At 43.0% G+C, this 18,988-nt stretch overlaps 1 protein-coding gene across 1 annotated transcript; it reads right to left on the bottom strand.

Annotated features, from left to right (window-relative positions):
* Nucleotides 1-4,886: 4,886 nt before the first annotated feature.
* Nucleotides 4,887-18,592, bottom strand: mboat1 (membrane bound O-acyltransferase domain containing 1). The gene is made up of 13 exons (XM_030102690.1): nucleotides 18,362-18,592; nucleotides 17,651-17,796; nucleotides 17,005-17,082; nucleotides 15,719-15,814; nucleotides 13,749-13,804; nucleotides 13,381-13,435; nucleotides 9,473-9,665; nucleotides 7,726-7,918; nucleotides 7,533-7,636; nucleotides 7,366-7,430; nucleotides 7,129-7,261; nucleotides 6,765-6,916; nucleotides 4,887-6,555 (listed from the first exon to the last, which is right to left on the bottom strand). The coding sequence occupies exons 1-13, from the start codon at nucleotides 18,449-18,451 to the stop codon at nucleotides 6,387-6,389; spliced, it is 1,530 nt and encodes a 509-aa protein (XP_029958550.1). The 5' UTR covers nucleotides 18,452-18,592; the 3' UTR covers nucleotides 4,887-6,386.
* Between the last annotated feature and the right edge of the window lie 396 nt (nucleotides 18,593-18,988).

The following is an 18,988-nucleotide window of genomic DNA, read 5'->3' as shown; positions in this document are numbered from 1 at the left end:
GCATTTATCTGCTGTGTTTCTCCGTCCCATGGGTTCACATTATAGAAGGATTCAGATGAGTGGCTTCATGTAAGGCTTCTGTAAAGTCTGTTGTGTTGTGGTTTTGGGGTTTTGATTGTGTTGCCTTGTGATCGACGGTCCAGGAAGCACCCCGCCTTCGCTGATCGTCAGCTGGGATCAGCTCCTGGACCGTCTGACCTCAAGCTGGATGAAGTGGCATAAAAAGATGGCTGTAGAAGGTTGAAGCAGGTGTAACATAGAGGGCAGTAATTCACCAGGACCTGGACTGAGAATCACTTTCATCCACGTACTTAAAGACTGATGCGATTGCCTGAAAATGACACAGACTCCTACGAACTCAACATATAACAGTTTACAAAAAGTTTCACTACATGTTTTTTTTCTCCATATTTTGCATGATGACAGCCTGATTCTTTTACTGTTTGAGTTTCTCACATATCTTCATTTATGTTTTATTTTAACAGTATGCACCACTTTATTCTGTAACCTGTTCCATGGTGCTGAAATGTCAATTTTCTGTTTCATCATTTGTTTAATAGATTTGACACTTTTTTTTCCAGTCACAAATGAAATGTACATACTGTATGTAAAAAGAAGAGAAAATAATTAAAATGTACCTCGAAAATGTAGAGGAAAACCCTGGAGTAGAGTTTAGGAGTCTGTTTCTGTGAGATGTTTTTGAGTTTCTCTGCTTTGATTAAACAGTTACCACCTGGCTGCAAACCTCTGGACTTCTCTGGACTGTGCTGCCGCTTCCTGCATGATCACATTATTTATGCTATTTTAATTTAATTTAATTCTACTGACAGGAAACATTCCTGTCAGTTCATTCAACTTACTTTCAACAGCCCCCTTATCTGTGACGAATCTGTGCACTTCACAACCTCTGAGGTTGTCAAGGTGTCGTCTGGAGGGTTTCCATCTGAAGGCGCCAATCAGGAAAAGGTCAAAGATTTGCTCAGGACACCTTTTGTATCTCAGAGAAGCAACTGACTCTCCACAAAGACGGGAGTTAATCCCCAAAGAGGCTTTTCCTCTTCAGGTAACTAAAGCAAACATTGTCCCTGAATGCTCAGTCCTTTAACTCTGAACCTCCTCATTGATCCGTCTTTAACCTGACAGTCCGGCCTGTTCTGGCGTATTCAGAGCCATCATACACTTAAAACGTCTCATTTTGTTTTTGATATTATTGCAGGTTTTTCTCAGTCTGCAGATGCAATCACATCCTTTCTCCGGTTAAACTCGCCTCCACAAGACTTTATTCTTCTTTTCTCAGATCAGATCTTTTTGCAGAAAACATTCAAACATTGTTTTAAATTTTATTTTCTTCTAAAAATTTAACACTTAACATCACTTTCTTTGTGGATTTCGCATGTTCTCTCTGTGAAATCGTAGGTGAAATTGTAGGTTTTCTCTGGGAAGTTGTGTTTCCTTCCACAACACAGTTGAGAAGATACATGAACATGTGTAAGTAGATCCCTCATTGACCATCTTGGATATACACATGCAAGTTGGTATGATTTAAAAGAGTAACGCTCTGGTAACAAGACAAAACAAGGAGAGACGAGAAAAACAAGAATGGAGAAAAAAAAATTTCTAAAGGTCAGTTTAATAATAAACTCTAATAATTCTCTAGATTGTACAGTCCTGCTCATCATCATTCAGACCCATAAAGCCTCGGTCTCCATGTTTCAGCAGTGTGTAATGTTATAAAGAAATTTGCCGATGGATGTCAAGAAAGTTGGTTCAAATGGTGGAAAAACGCCAGTTATGGTTTCAAAACATTGCACACTATACCAAAGATGAACTGATCCCAAAACAATACCTGAACCAACAGCAATGGTGGAGCATGGTGGAGGAACCATAATGCTGCAGGGGCTTCTTTCGACTACAGGCCTTGACTACATCATCAGATCACAAACAACACAAAAAGTAAAGGGAAACTTTCTGATTATTGTGTTCACTGCTCAATTTCTCACCTAAACTCAGAGTCCATTCATGAAAATAATTCATGTGATCCCATGGCACGCTGCAGTTTTTACAATAACTCAATCAAATAGATTTCAAAATCAATGTGAGATTTTCTTTAAAAGGCACTATTTCAAACATGACAGATGTTTGGTTGACTTTGTTAGAGCTAAATATCAAGGGAGTGAGAGCCCCAAACAGTGAGAGAAAGAACACTTAAAAAGTCTCAATACTGCACACCTTGTGGCGACTTCAGCACAGACGCAGGTTACAGTGTTGGTGTTTCTTGTCTCGAATTAGGCCGGAAAAAAAAAAAAAAAAGAAAAGCATGTAGGTTATAGTTTGGAACAGAATATTCAATTTTGTGCCAAGAATTAGAAATCTAGGACTTCTCACCGATTCAGGCTTTTGGGACTGATGTGATATGATTTCATATGCCGTCGGGACAAAACTGCTAATGGATATAAATGCTCCAAGCTGTGCATTTGTGGTGTTTTTCCTGTAAATCATAACCTACTTAAGGCAAAGAAGAGTCTGATTACATTTTGTTACAAGCTAAACATGGCCAAATCTAAAAGGTCCTCTGAGAAGCCAAACATTAGTTTCTGGCTTGCAGGACTATCGGGCTCTGTTGTTTCTTAAAAATACACTGTTATGTTAAAAGTTCAATAAAGTATGTGGAGAACTTTCATCATTTTCTTGCTAAATCTATGTCAAGGGTGATACAGATATTTGATTCTGACTGGTCAGAATCAGATTGTTTTTAAGCTGTTTTGATTTGTCTTTCCTTTAGGCTTCTGACATGACACCTGCACATTGCAACACTTTGTATCCTCACTGGAGGGCAGCAATGAAGGGACTAATGACTGCAAGTAGTTTTTCATGAATGCATAAAGCTTCTGGTTTCACCTTTAAATGCAGGATTTGTGCCGTCTCTTGCTGTCTCAGTGAAAGTTTTATATGGTATTGTTTAATTTTTAGCCATGAAACTCAATGCCTCAGATATTTATTTCTTCAATGCCTGTTGGCATGCCAGCTCTGGTCTAGTTTGCTTCTCATGCTAATATGTGCACGTTGTAAATGCTTTTTAAAAGATCACATCCAAAATGCAGCCAGCTAAAGGTTATAGTCTAACCATCAACCACTGACAGCGAACAGAGCTCCTTTTGTTGCCACAGTTGATTCAATAAGCACATCTGTCCAGGCCCAAATTCAAGAGTTTTCCTCAGTCTCACTGAAAGAGAGATTATGAGATTACGATCACCTGAGAGCTGATGGCAGAGTCCTCCTGATTGGCCAGTCAATCAGGAGCGTGGCGGATAACAGGGACAATGAGAAACTGACTGCAGAGATTTTCGGAGTCCGTGAGACGAGACCTGCGGTCAATCTGCAACACGAGTGTTGCTGTTAAGTGAAAGGAAAATCCAGGATGTGGTTATTTAACCTTCCTCCACTCCACCCTTGAAGGATTTACTGTCACTGTGCATGAAATAATTAGGTTGTAAGAAATACAGCAGGATTAATTAAACCTGCCTGTTGAACTGAAGGGAATAAATCAGCATTAAACATCTTCATCTCCAATCTGGTGAGATTTTGGCCTTAACTGTCTGTCTAGGGTTCTTATTTCTAACCCTGCCCTGGTTGTTCTTTGTTTACACTGTTTTGATCTTGTTTCAGCTCACACACACACACACACACACACCTGTGCCAGCGGACAGGTGACACGGGGGACATGGGGGAGCTACTTAGAGAGCACCATCAGAGGTTTAGCAGCTGGGGAGAGGCGTCGCGTGGAGAGGGTCTGAGGGACAGAGCCACCAACAATACAGCTCAGTCACACTTTACTAACAGGCCTTTAACTCCAGCCTGTAAGACAGACATTATCAAGAAATCACCAAAATCCTTTACGTATTGGATGCACATCACTACAGTAACAGTAATACAGACTGAAAGAAATGAAACTGACAGAAATGTTTGTTTCAGTGAAGCTTTATTAGTTCTTCTAATCTTCTGCCACTCATTCTGTCCTCCGTATAAACAATACTAAAATGATGCAATATCAAAAATGTCACTCTCATACAAACACACACACACACACACACACACACACACACACACACACACACACTCTCACAGTCAGTAGATTTAGGAAACACAAAAATATCCACAAATCAAATACAAAAAAAAAAGACTCCATAAATCAATATTAAGTCGATCAAATAGCTGCTCATTCTGACAATATTTTTTTCACCTCACTGCTCTAAAAACACATTTTTCAGCATTAATAAGAAAATTAAATGTTCAGGTTATGGACAGTTCCAGTAAGGCTTTCTGTGTGAGAATCCACTTTAAGGTAGCAGCAAAGCCACACTTGACATTTTCAACATTGGGTTACATCTCTGGTGGCTCTAACCCAGTTTTTGAAATCAGCACAAGTTGCATGCCTTATTTATGGTGCGTCACACATCATCAGCCATGACATTTAAAAAAAAAAAAAAAAAAAAAAGGCCTAAAAAAAGTCTTTGCATATTAAGGGTCAGAGGGTTAAATCAAAACAAGTCAATCCAAATATGTAAATTTTTATGTTGTTAAATAGCAACAAAATGCATTAAGATTGTTCCTCCAATGTGATTAAATAGGAAAATATATTAAACATGCGACAAAGAAAGAAAAGGTTTCTTCACTGGGCAATCTGTACAACGCAAAAAAAGATATTTTCAAGTGTAAGACCAGTCACTCCTATGCTAAGAAAAAAGAAACCATGGATTGCGTCTTATTAGCATTTCCAGCACACCGATATACGTGGCTGAAAGTTATCAAACTAGCCTGCAGAGAGCACCGATAATCACCAAACCACTGTGTCAAACATCAGTGCTGGATTCTTCACAAGAGAATAATTTAAAGTGTATTCATTTTCGTTTTTTTTTTTTTGTTTGTTTGTTTTCCTGCGTTTAGCTCATCTGAAAACAAAAACATTTTCTGATTCATGGCTTCTAGTTGTGCTGAAGTACAATGTAGTGAACGGATTTGAATGTGTTGAAATTTTAATATTAGTGGAATAAAAATCAGCGTTCTGCTCGGAGCTGCACAGCAGTTTCAGTCAGGCAGGTGGCCTTCATGACTTCCCTCAGTTCAGACGGTGCAAAAACAACCAGCAGATGTCTCTGTTGGATCCACGTCTCAGTCCTCCAGAGAACCGCTGAGGGAACACAACACTGCGCTCTCACTTCTCACATCTCACGGTCTCCAAACCCTTCCACGCAGCTCTTCTCAGCCTTTAGTTCAGTTTCTCTGCATCATGACACCAGGTATCCAGCACCGTGCGCATGACAGACCTTTAGACCTCTGTTGAATTCCCCTGTTGCAACAACAGGAAAGTCAACCTGAAGTGCATTTTAAACCACTGGACTGTATTTACTCCTAATATCACTACTTACAGCTGTGCAAAGCAAAACTACACGAGAAAAAAAACTTCTTTCATTTATGCGTACAGATACATGACTAAAGCCCAGGATTACTCTGTATACTGTAACAAAGTATTGTGGTGTTCCACAGGATGGTTTCCTCACCGGGAGGATCTCCATTCCTGCTTAAAAAAAACATTACCCAAGTATTTATGGTTCGAAGAACTGGAAAAGGCTGAATGGTACGATCCATATTGTATGTAGTTTTCATCCCAGCAAGTGAACAGCGGGAGAAATACTGACACATTTCGTAGTTTTTCAGTAGCAGGGTCCACACACCAACACATTCATAGCAGTCCCTGCACAAAGTGGGTGCAACGAGTGCAACTTTCTCTCTCTCACTGGTTCTCCACTTGGCATGCGGCTCTGTGGCCTCACAAGGGCAGCCTTTGTGCGCCACCAGAGTGTGACAGAGTATGAGCGTGCCTTACAGAGAGTATGTGCGTGTTTGTTTCCCGATCTCTGCCTGTGCATCACTTTGTGTGCATGTGTCCTGGTATTTGTGCCGCCGCCGCCCCCCCACCTCCCACCTCCTCGTTTATGAGCTCCTCTCCCACTGCGCTGGCTCCCGTCCCACCAGTCAGTCGGACAGCGCAGAAAGCCAGGCTCATCTCGGTCTTCACACTGTCGCATTGTTCCTGGAAAGTGGGCAGGCCGGTTGGTGGTGGTGGTGGGGGGTGGGGGGGGTTGGAGGGCTCAGTGGTCCGAGATGTTTTTCTTGAGGCTACGAGGTGAGTTTATGGAAGATATATCGTCATGAACGTCAGAGCCGCAGACTTCATGTTGTACCGTTAAAGTTTTCCTGAAACATTGTCCTGAAAAAAATAAATAGCATCATATTGTCCGAGTGCCGTCCGGAGACACTCGCTTTGAAGATGGAGCACCGAGAGCCTGGTAAAAGAACGCGAAGGGTGGGGGGGGGGGGGGGGGGGTTCAGTCTACTTTGTCATTGTTGTTGGAGTGAACAGGCTGGCACCCGGCTGAGCCCGGAGCCGAGAGGGAGGAGGAGGAGACGGAGGCTGAGGGTTCCCTGGGTTTATGTTTCCGATGCAGGGCAACTGCAGCCAGAATGCTGATGATGTGCACGTGGAAGTACATGGACCTAGGAGGACCGACAAGCAAAGTGGAGCACTGAGAATTGGTTTATAAAAAAAAATAATACAGTGATATGAATGCCTAAAACAAACACTAGCACTTAAAAAGCTCCATACAGCCACACATGCACAGTTACAGCTGTTCGGCATTGCAAGGATCGAATATGATTACTCTGAAAACCCAACAAAGTACAGATCCAAGCTGGATTGGACGTACCTGTAATACACCAGAGTCTGATCGACCGCCAGCAGCAGGAAAGGCATGACGGTGTAGCAGATGGCAAACTGAGTGGCCGCCCAGGTTAAGACATCGTAGCCCAGCTTCAAACCACTGGAGCCCAGGAAGTGGTGCCGAACAGACCTCCGGATCTGAGGAGGATGGATTAGAAATATCACCAATACGCTTGTTACATTCCATCATTTCGGGCAAAAAAAACCCAACATTTTTCCCACAGAAGTGAACTTTTAATTCAAATAGATTGGAAACACATTGTTGTTTGCTAACTGACTGGTAATCTTTCTTCCAGATGTGGACTTGGGGCGTTAATATGAATTTTCTAGAAAGAAGCTGAGTGACTCACAGCTCGTGCAGCCATGGTGATGGGGATGGCTGTGAGGAAGGTGAAATAATAGCCGGGATAAACGCCGTGCCACAGGGCGGACAGGATGAAGGTCAGTGCCAGCCGGTGCCGGGGGGCTCGGTCGTAACACACCCTGAAAACAAAGAGGACGACAAACTCAGAAAGAAAGAAAGAAAACTTGTAAAATAAAAACCAAACGAGTTTCAGCTCGAGAGCAGGAATATTCTCAGCACTTACGTTTTTAGCCAAATTCCTGTTCGGATGTTCCAGTGGTCTATGAAGGTCTTGAAGCTGGTCGCTGTCTGAATAAAAATCAAGAGTTTTCCTAAAGCTCAGCTACCATCACATTACAAAAAGAAAACATGAATGATACATGTTATTCAAGACAAGAAGACAGACTGTACCTCAATCCCAATAATGTTGAGGTTACAGATCAGATCCCAGGACGGCTTTCCGTTTTCATCCAACCCGGAGAAGCCATAACCAGCAGCGTTGTTTACTGCATCAGCTGACACCACAGCAAAACAACCATGTTTTCATTAACAATAAGCTCCATCATGTGTGGTCTTTCAAGATATTATCAGCCACAAAACTCACCTAACGTCCAGGCAAAATAGAATTTGGGCCTTGCAGCTTGGATTGAGAAGAAGGCGTAAGCCAGTCTGGTGAGGAAGGGGGCGCTGTTGACGAAGTCGGGGTTCACATTGTACGAGATCGGCAGGGACCGGGTCACGGTGAGGAAGAACAGCATGCAGCCGCAGCACACAAGCAACTTCTGACACACGGCACCCTGCAGAGAACACACCGATTGGTCTCACTGAAAACACACGCAGACAGAAACCAACTCCAAAATAAAGGTCTTTCGGCTGAATGTAGCAGAAATGTAGCGAAGACAACATCGAAGTATGAAATAAGCGACCTTCAAAACTCAGACTTCATACAGAGCCTTTCCAAAAAATTAGAATATCATAGAAAAGTTCATTTATTTCCATAATTCCATTCAAAAAGTTAAACTTTCATTGATTGTAGATTCAGACCTCACAATTGAAATGTATAGAATTTAGGGATCCAGCTCGTAAAACCTGGCCTCATAAACCAGCCCCGCCCACTCCTCATCCACGTTTGGATTTTGGAGTTGTGCTCAGTCTGGATAGGAGCCCATAGAAGGGGATTTCACTCGGTCGTGAAACGCCTGAGCCAATCAGCGTTGCCGCTTTTTGTTTTCAAATTTTTTTGGCGAATTCCGGTGGCTAAACCAGAAGTGACGTTATCGCTGCGCGTAGCAGACTTTAACTTTAACCATCGCTCAAACCATTCAACCATTCAACCAAAGCTGCAATAAGTAAAGTTATAGCCAAAATGCCAAGAATTACAACAATCAAGTAAGAGCAAGAGTCTGCACTTGGTGAGTTTCAAACAGGAAAAAATGTTTTTGCGTGTCTTTGCGTGTAGAGAAGCTAAAGCTAAAGTTAACCCTTAGAGAAGCTAACGCATTTTGATGACGTATTTGCTTTGAAGCGCTGATTGGCTGAAGTGTGCTGTCAGTAAAAGGAGTAACCGACACCCCCTGCATGAAGTTTTTATGGGCTCCTACCCAGACTGAGCCCAACTCCAAAATTCAAATCTGGATGAGGAGTGGGCGGGTCTGGTTTACGAGGCAAAGTTTACTACGTGCAGTGATGGTGTCACTTCCGGTTTAGCCACCGGAATTCGCCAAAAAAAAAATTTGAAAACAAAAAGTGGCAACGCTGGTTGGGTTCCCTTCCATGGGCTCCTACCCAGACTGAGTCCAACTCCAAAATCCAAACGCGGATGAGTAGTGGGCGAGTCTGGTTGAGGCAATGTAAAACCCACAAAAACAGGATTTAAAAAAACCTAGAATACTGCAGAGAAACTAGTTCACTGAGTGCTGTGTCCAAGATTATCAATGAAAAGTCTAGTGGAAGGGTAAAGTGTGGCAGGAGAAGATGCACAGCAAGAGAGATGACCAAGGCTTCAGCAGATCACCAAACACACAAGATTCAAGAATCTGGCAGAGTTCTAGAAAGCGTGGAATGAGGCAGGAGTTACAGCTCCAAAAACCATCCAGGAGATGGGCTACAACTGTGGGCTTCCTCTGGTCGAGCCACAATCCAAGGCCAATATTTTCATTTTGAAAACACCGTATTTTGATTGATTTGATCTGAGCCTAATTTCTGTCAGTTTTTTTTCTACAAAAACTAAGAAGTAAATGGGGATTTCTCGCAGTATTCTAATTTTTTTGATTTCCTGTGGTGCATTACATGTTTAAATCGCCACTGTTGAGTCCAAAGGTGCACCAATGACAAAAAAGCTCATGGCTTACCAGGGGCGATGGCTCCGGGGTCTTACTGTAGCCGTTCTGGCCGTTGCACGCGCCCGAGTGGCGCCTGAGCCTCCTGCTGATGTGTCTGCCCTCTATGAAGTCGATATAGTCCTTATAGTCATTGCACGGTCCCACCAAGACACTCAGGAAGTTCAGGTTATAACTGAGGTACTCGATGAGGGACGGCCTCACACTGCAGGAGAGAACAGGAGCACAAGCACTGAAATCAGCTGGTTCGATATCTGAGATCTGTTCACATGAAAAACTGCAGCAATCAGCAGCTCAGGTCTTTTTTTTCCCCCACGTATGGTGAAAAATGAGAAATCCATGCTATTTCTCTACATTCATGAAAACAAATTAACCTTTTAAAACTGTATTAGTCATGAACAGATGAAGAAAATAAGAGATATAGGAGGGAATACTGTATTCATACATATGAAGATAGGATCAATACTATTCTAATATATCAGCAATCGTCAGGCGGCCATTACAAGTAAGACAAGTGAGAGTTTATCACATCATCATCCATATTATTTGAATTAGATCTTTAATATTTAATCTACTTTTTGCATGCACCTGGACTGATGCTTACATTTCATGAAATGTAATGAAGAGGCAGTAAAATCGATCACAGCAAACAACACATCCATCAAATTGAAATCCGCTCTGTCATCACACAAATGTGAAACAACAGATTTCATGGCTGCTTTCTGATGCATTTGTAAAATCTGCAGTAAAAATCTCATGCATGACAGACTAATGGAATGTGATTTTTTTCATCAGTTAACATGCACATGAAGGATTTCACATGCAAGCCTGTTTTAAAGGTTCCCAGCATGCTGTTTTTTTTGGGGTTTTTTTTTTTAATGAACAAGCTATTCACCATTATTTCACCTCCTTGTCATTGTCCTTGGTGGCTGAAGGAAAAGAAGAGTTATTTATTATGATAAGTAAAGTGTCTCTTCATGTGCACTCTAAACATGTGAAAGCAGCTTCGCTTTTGGATGCAGATATAAGTACTTTAAACCCTTTATCAAACTCTATAAACTATGAGGCTCTGCTTCTAATGAAAAGAAAGAAAAGGAATGAAAGTTCTTATATTTTTTGGCAATATTATAGTTTTCTCTATGAAGTACGAAAATACAAAGTACAAGAAAGCACAATTTGTGGTGATTTTAGTATTGATTTGATAAAATTAAAACCGCAAGCGGCATTGGTCGGGACTGAGCCTCCCCGCCGGCCCACGACTGAGACGTCCACCCACTGACATGGAGCTGTTAGCATGTCCCATCCACTAAAATGGAGCTGTTAGCATCTGTCATCCACTAACATGGAGTTGTTAGCATCTCCCATCCACTAACATGGAGCTGTTAGCATCTGTCATCCACTGACATGGAGCAGTTAGCATTTCCCATCCACTAACATGTAGCTGTTAGCATCTGTCATCCACTAACATTGAGTTGTTAGCATGTCCCATCCACTAACATGGAACTATTAGCATCTGTCATCCACTAACATGGAGCTGTTAGCATGTCCAATTCACTAACATGGAGCTGTTAGCATGTCCCATTCACTAACATGGAGCTGTTAGCATCTGTCATCCACTGACATGGAGCTGTTAGCATGTCCCATCCACTAACATGGAGCTGTTAGCATCTGTCATCCACTAACATGGAGTTGTTAGCATCTCCCATCCACTAACATGAAGCTGTTAGCATCTGTCATCCACTGACATGGAGCTGTTAGCATGTCCCATCCACTAACATGTAGCTGTTAGCATCTGTCATCCACTAACATGGAGTTGTTAGCATTTCCCATCCACTAACACGGAGCTGTTAGCATCTGTCATCCACTAACATTGAGTTGTTAGCATGTCCCATCCACCAACATTGAACTGTTAGCATCTGTCATCCATTAACATGGAGTTGTTAGCATTTCCCATCCACTAACATGGAGCTGTTAGCATCAGCCATCCACTAACATGGAGCTGTTAGCATCAGCCATCCACTAACATGGAGCTGTTAGCTTCTCCCATCTGCTTTTGACAGTCACTGAATGAAGGCACCTAGTATCAGAGTTTGATTGACAGCTGCTGTCAGCTGTGTAACTGCACTGCATGGCCATATATGGTAATGTGAGTTAGAGTGGAGAGAGGAGAAAATAAAAGTTTCTGTTTGGGAAACAACTGCTCCTTGTTCCATTCCTGTTTGGCAAAACTGAACAAAAAATATCACGTTTGATAGGAAAATTAGTTGTCTTTCAGTTGGTGAGGGTTTCCGAGCAATCAGACTTTTAGTTTCGACCGTAGAGGCCTCAGTTTGTGAGAAGCGTGAGATTTTTCCCCATCCGGCTCCATTATAACTAAGAGCAAAAAAAATGCAGAGCGCACACCTTAGGCTCGGTCCCTTATAAAATAAACACAAACTGACATCAGACTTTTATAACAATGCTTATTTGCTTAATTTGGTTTGTTCTTCAAGAAATGTAAAAGAACTATAATGTTGAAAGAGAATTGGAAATCCTCAAATCTTGATTTTATATGAATAAATTATCTCTGAATTTTAAAGAAAAATTCCTGATTTCTAGAAAACAAAAAGAAAAAAATTCTAATACTGAATTAAAAAATAACTTTAAACTGAACAAGTTTTGAAACAAAGTTGTTCAGGGTTGTGATTGATCCCAAACTATTTTGGAAAAAAACACATCGATTATATAAAAGGGGAGATTTAAAAGTCACTGGCAATCCTTTACAAATCAAGAGACATGTTGAATTATCGGGCTTTTGATATTAGTTACTGTACAGTTATTCTTCTCTACATGTCTCAGTGTGTAGAACTGTGAGGATCAACCTTCAAAATAACTAGAAATACGATAAATATGGAACAGAAACGAGCAATAAGTCCCGTAAAAGAAATTCTATTGCTCACACAACTCCAGTATTTGCTAAATCATGTATTATGAAACTGAATGACTTGTTTTATGTCAAAATAGTGCAAATTGTGTTCCAAGCAAACTCATCTCTAGATTCTGTTCATATCTTGGTAAACGAGAGTCAGTATGATCTGTGTGTGTGTTTCCACCCTTCCTTCCTTCTTGCCCGACTCAAACAATCACTCTGAAAGTCTGAATTATACAGGAAGCAAGTTCATTTACCTGAATGTCAAAAATATTACGACTGGAATAGTTTCCAAAAAGTTCCTTGATTTTTCTTGTTGTGGAAGTGTTTAAAAGGTCTGATGATACACCCTGCACCCAGGGCCGGCGCGGGCTTGTCAGGCACCCTGGGCAAACCTCACGCCCCGTGGTAGTGTCGAGGAGAGTCGCCCCGCGAGAGTTGTTGAGGGGGGGGGGGCAGCAGGAGACCGCCGAGTATCAGCGAAAGTTGTTGAGCGGGGGGGGCGGGGGGGCGGGGGGGGGGGGGGGGGGGGGGGGGGGCGGGGGGGGGGGTGTAGTCAGCAATATTTGTCGAGGGGCGCGAGCAAGCGAACCAAGCAGTGCGCTGCTCAAACAGCCGTTACAGCAGCGCAACTTGGGCGGTGCGCCTCACGGCCACATCAAGCGCCCCCCTATGGCTCGGCGCCCTGGGCAACTGCCCCGGATGCCCAGCCTAATCGCCGGCCCTGCCTGCACCCAATACAAACACTTGACAGTGAGCTCCCTGCATCAGTATCCAAATGTTGTCAATACAGATTCAGCACTGATGGTTATGGAAAATGTTCATCAATTCTGGAACACCCGCTGTCCGATTTACCATAAAAATGCCAGAATACAGAAAACCACAAAGGAATTGCCTTTTTTCCAAAACATTAATCACCTGATCATTTCTACAGCAATCTAAGATGATAATATGAAAACAGTTAATCACTGGTTTGTTTTACCACACAAAAAAAAAAAAAAAAAAAACTTACTTTATGGCCATAAGCTTCTGTTCTGATGTTAGTTGTTCAGGTTTCTTACTAATACCTGAAAGAAAAGCAATGAATTAATTCAACTTCCTTCATGTACTTAATGTAAAGACATTTCCAGCAGTAACAGAAAGTGAACAATACAACTAATGATGACTAAACTTCATGCTGTAGCCTTTCTTAAAGAGTCTCCTCACACACAGAAACAGCGGGGATTTCCAATTAGGAGGCAGCCATAGCTAACGTGATTAACAGATCCTGTACTTTACTTGTTCCAGCACTCCTCGTGTGTGTGTGTGTGTGTGTGTGTGGGTCTGTCATTAAAGCAGAGAGCACAGTGTGTGGCTTGAACAACCTCAGCAGCATCTTACCATCATGGAGCTGGAACGCCAGCGTGGTGATCTTCTGGGTTACTATCATCAGAGGTCTGAACAGAAAAGGGGGGGGAAAAAAGCAATTATTACAACAGAAAAGCATCAGACGTTTCTGAATTGCCAAAATAGAAAGTGGGATAGTCGCACCTATAGGATATTTATACCTAAATCAAATTAAGCTAATCAGGTCCTGTGGCACAGAGGTGGGTAAATCAGACATTCTGCTCACAGCACATCAGCAGGCAGCATTTCTCAGACAGCACTTTGGTTTTTTTAGTATATTGCGAAATAAAAACACAACACTTGTCAAGTGTCAACCTAACTCAACCTGTGTGTGTTTACTTTGTCTGATGAATCACTTCATTCTTTTCCAGAGACGTCACATCAGGTCATTTATTAATCCTATTAAATTCATCCAAATCCACACAGTTTCATTGAACTGTCTTTGAAACTGGCGCAGACGATTTTTCATCGTTTTAAGATCTCACTTGTGAAAATTCAAGGTTGTAAGAGAGGAGAACTCATCTTTTAAATCCCGTCATGCCTATTTCTAACACAATGCATGAGCATGTGGGTGAAATATTCTACTGCGAGACCAGGAAGTCACTTAAACATCCATAAAGTGTTTAAAGAAACACAAGAGCTACACTGGTCTCTCACACACACACACTCACACACAGCGGTTCCTGTCTGTGAGTGAGCTGCATTGTGTGCCCAGCATGGCAAACCGAGGCGGAGCGGGGTCGTCGGTGCGGCTGGCAGTGCCAGCTCTGGCTTTGCACAAGCATTTTCAGGGTGCCAGCCAGGACGTGCAGCACTGCAGTGATGCAGCACAGTCTGCGTTTTTCCCCCCACATTGACTGCAGAAGTGGCATTATGTTAACAATCTTACTGCCGCTGGTCATTTCTCTCATTATTAGATTATGGTGATGCTCAGAGAAACTACAATGAGACGCACAGATCCGAGGAAACAGCGTGCTGCGCCAGCATTTAGCAGCATTGTACTGGTATGGAAAGAATTGTGTTTTTCATTGCCTACATATCAAAAAATCCATGAAAAATAATGTAGAATTGTTTGGAAAACATCAGTTTGAGGGTCTGAGTTGAACCAATCCTCTCACACCAGGAAAATCTGTCCTCTTCTGGGGGGGATTATCAGTCAAAAGTAGAAAATCCCCAAAAGAAATGACTGCTGCTGTGTCAGAAACACTGAGTCACACAAACTCTGCTGGATTTCAGTGAACCCTGGAAAAGCGGTGGTGCGTCATTCGTACTGAACTGTCCCAACAGGAGCACTGGAGCTCGCTGCTCATACAAACAAAACGCTGCTCAACACTACAGACGTGTGGAGTTCAGCTGAGGCTGCCAATGAAGCCGACCATGCTGGTTCATCCACCAAGGAGATAATTGTCACCTTCAGACGGCCAATCGCACAGAGGCTGATGTCATCTGGTATGAACATTCCCCATGAGAAAACAGACAATATGGATGCTTCTTTTCCTTCTCACAAGATACTGATGTCAATAAAAAATTAAATTATGAAACTTGAGTCACTTCATATCTTTTGTTAAAGGAGATTCTGTCTTGCTTCATCTCAGCTCTTCTTACGTTTTTTAAATGCAAGGCAAGTTTATTTGTATAGCACACGCTTGGAAATTAATTCAAAGTGCTTCGCAAAGACTAAGAAACACATAAAGTCACATTAAAACAGTGATATTGTGAGAGGAAACGCCTTTGTGCTTTAATCACAACAAAACTCCAGGCGCCAGGAGGCGACTCGTCACCGAGGCACCGAGGAAATTCCTCTCTGCTACGTTTCCAGCGTGGTTGTATTTACAAAAGGACGCGTCACCGGCCGCTCTGTGAACAGGTCCGACACGGTCCTGATAACAGGGCAGCGTCTCCCTACCTGCATCGGAAATGGGAGGGTGCAGAGATGGAGGAGATAAGGCTTCAGTTCTGCTCACCCAGAGAAGTCCGTGGACAGTATCCCATAGTTGAAAATGAAGACTCGGCTCACTTGGCACGCCGTCAGGTAGCCCATGGTGACCATCATGGAGTATCTGCAGGTGGAAGAAGGAGCGAAAGTGAAGCAGAGAAGTCGTCAGTAGTTGATGTTAGTCATAGTTCGAAGACAGTTCTTTTAACAGTCAAAGAAAGAGAGAATCATGCACTTATTTCGGTGGAATAAGTGGAATATGACAAGATAATGAGATATATTTCAGTCTCAAAAGAGTTTTAAATATACACTAAATAAGTCAAAACATCTATTAAGAGATATAATGGTGTCTGTCGCCTGTATTCTTGTATTGAATGTTTTTAACACTTCAGAGCTCTAAAAGTGATCCACAATATTGCACAAACACACAGACGACACAGAATGTGTTGCTTGTACAAGCTGAGAACAATGCGACGTTGATCCTGCTCTGGCACCAGGTAACTCCCAGACATGTGAATACCTCGGCTGCCGACGCATTCACCCCATTCATAAAATGGCAACAAGCAAGCGAGACGTGCTTGAGTCACGCCGTCACAAGGCGAAATGCAGACGCAGGAGCAATCATGAGCAAATATGCTTGTTTCTCCTCACGGAGTTCAGTAATCACAGTAGAAACATGTCGACACAAATACAGTGAATCTGTCCAGATTGACTGAACGGACGAGTTTGACCGGCGTGTCTCTGCTGAACTCATCAGACAGGAGCTTGATCCTTTGAAAGGTTAGTTTAGTTTAGGCTTGGAATTTCACTGGAGCAGCTTAGGGTGTGATTAGACGGCGTTTATGTTGTTGCAATGCGTGGGCGAGAATTCATCAATGTGAAAAAAGACAACAAAAAAAAAGAAAAAGTAAAACATGCAGGGCAGTGGGTCTTCAAAATCACAGAGGTGAAGTAAAACCGCCCGCCGCTGCAAGCACCCCCTCTTTGATGTCGGTGGTTTCAGGGCGGGGCTGATCGGACGGACCCGTTCTACCTGAAAACAGCACGAACCCGGAATACGCTACTCTCATTGTTGAAGCACCTCCTTCGACCTCTGACCCGACAGCATGATGACACAGAGGTGTCAGTCTGGTGCAGAAACAACTCTTTCGGTTTTGGACACGCAATCAAAAATGAGTATTTGGTAGGTTCACCGGCCACGCCTGGCAGGAGAGCACGGTGAAGGCAAAGGTCGTGCAGAAAAAGAGGAATTCTCTGTTCCAGCCTTCATTTCTCACGTCGCTCCGTCTTTGAGATATTCAGGTCAACACTCACTTGTGTACATTGTTGATGTCAGCTTGAAGGATGATCAAGTAGTTTACAACCACCACCGTCATGATGTGAGCGGAGAACCTGCAGGAAAGAAAATATACGAGGTTACTTCAAATGATCGCTGTGAGGGATCCGTCAGCAGAAGTGAAACATTTATGCATTCACCTGTGACTTCAATATTTTTTTTGAGGCCAGTAATGAGCTTTTCTAATTTAGACAAGCAGCATGTGCACTTACACTAGGACTGTTGTGTTTCTGCAGAAGCCTTGAATGAACAAAACAAACACAGGCTGCAGAAAAACCATTTCAAGTGTGTCACCGCTTGCAAAAGAAGAGGTTTGTCCAGGTGGTTGTTAACTGCAAGTTCACCACTAGGAATCCAAATCTGCACTGCATATCTATAAACTAAACTCAGTGTGAATGAGTCACTTCAGAAGAGGCCTGTTCCAGTGCAGCAAATGCTTAAAATGCTTCCACATACATCAGCAGTCTCCTCCCCATGCGTGTGTCTGAAAGGTAAACACAGCTACTAAAGATAACTGTCACGTGTTTTCCATCCCCACATGCTGGTATCTGAGTCGTGCCGCTGGTTTGGGGAAGACAAAGTGAATAATCAGAGTGCAAACGTGGGGCAGCATCATTCAAGTACCATCCGAAGCAGAAGATGAGGAAGGCGATGCCGAGGAGGGTGGCCACGGCGTGCCTGATCAGGGGGTTGGCGTGGCTGGGGCTGAGGTAGAGACGGAACCAGAAGGCAGCGGCCAGGGCAAAGAGCTGGCACGCCAGAAAATTCACCTGCGAGGGGAGAGGAACGAGAGAGAGAGGGGGGGATGAGGTGGTGCATATGTAGCTCTCAAAGGGGAGGAATAGCAGCAGGATGTGCAGCAGCAGAACAAATCTTGGAGTTGGTGACAAATAGAAACTATGGAAAAAGTCTGAAGTTTAAAAAAAGTTTCAAAATGAATATAAATGGGTCATTCAGTCATAAATAATAAAGAAACAGGAAACTTAGAATGTGTCTGCTACATAAATCAGCATCCAGTCTCCCATCATGTGAGGCCCTCAGTCCAAACCAGGGAAATAAAGTCACAGCAGAGGGAAATGATAACAGAGTTCACCACAGCATTGGCGTTCAGATCTTATCATTTTGACATGCCAACTTTGAAATACAGGTTGAGGAAAATAAATCAAATCTGATCTGATTCCAACCATGCAGGGCGATGTGGGCGTCAATGCTGCGTTAATTGATCATTCATTCATTCACTCATGAGCAGGACTCCCACTCAGACGCACGGTAACTTGGGAAAAGTGTGAATCCTCCTCCACGGTCAGCTCTGCCAGAATGTGAAGGTGGTCGTACCTGATCAAGAGGGAAGCCTAAATATCCGCTGACGGGCAGCAGCCACTTGGATCCGGTGGTTTTATACGCGGTGTCCGCCGGGTCGCCCATCCTGCCCGCTTCGTCTCGCGCTCTGCGCCGATCCCCCCGACTTTATCGCCTCTTCCCCTCTGAGAGAAACTACTTTCTTTGCTTTATTTCTGCGATCGAAACATGGCTTGACCGAGAGGCTCCGTGACAAGTCAAACCAGTCTGCAGTCCGATGATCTCTCCCCTCCTCCTTTCTCCTCCTCCGCCTCCCTCCGCGCGCACCGCCGCCTGACAGCTCCGCCACAAATAAAGTGCAATTCCGGCTTCTGCCTGCGAATTAAAAGCCAGCCTGACCCGGGAAATGCTTTCCCTACCTGACCCTGTAAAATAGGATGTTTCACCCTTTCGGATTTCTCAAATAACAGCCGGTTGTAAAACCAGCGACGCACAGGATCCAAAACGCAACAATAACAATGAAATGTAAATGGTAATAATTTAATGTCGGACTTCCAACCTCGATTTTTTTTCCTTTTTAAATTATTAGTATACACAAAAAAAGCAACTTCCTATAAACTGCACTGATCCTTTAAAGTGGGACCATTGCTTTTTTTTCTCCAT

This window comes from Salarias fasciatus, chromosome 11 (genome assembly GCF_902148845.1).
Source record: "Salarias fasciatus chromosome 11, fSalaFa1.1, whole genome shotgun sequence".
Lineage (NCBI taxonomy): Eukaryota > Metazoa > Chordata > Actinopteri > Blenniiformes > Blenniidae > Salarias > Salarias fasciatus.
This window is presented reverse-complemented; position numbering and strand designations above follow the sequence as displayed.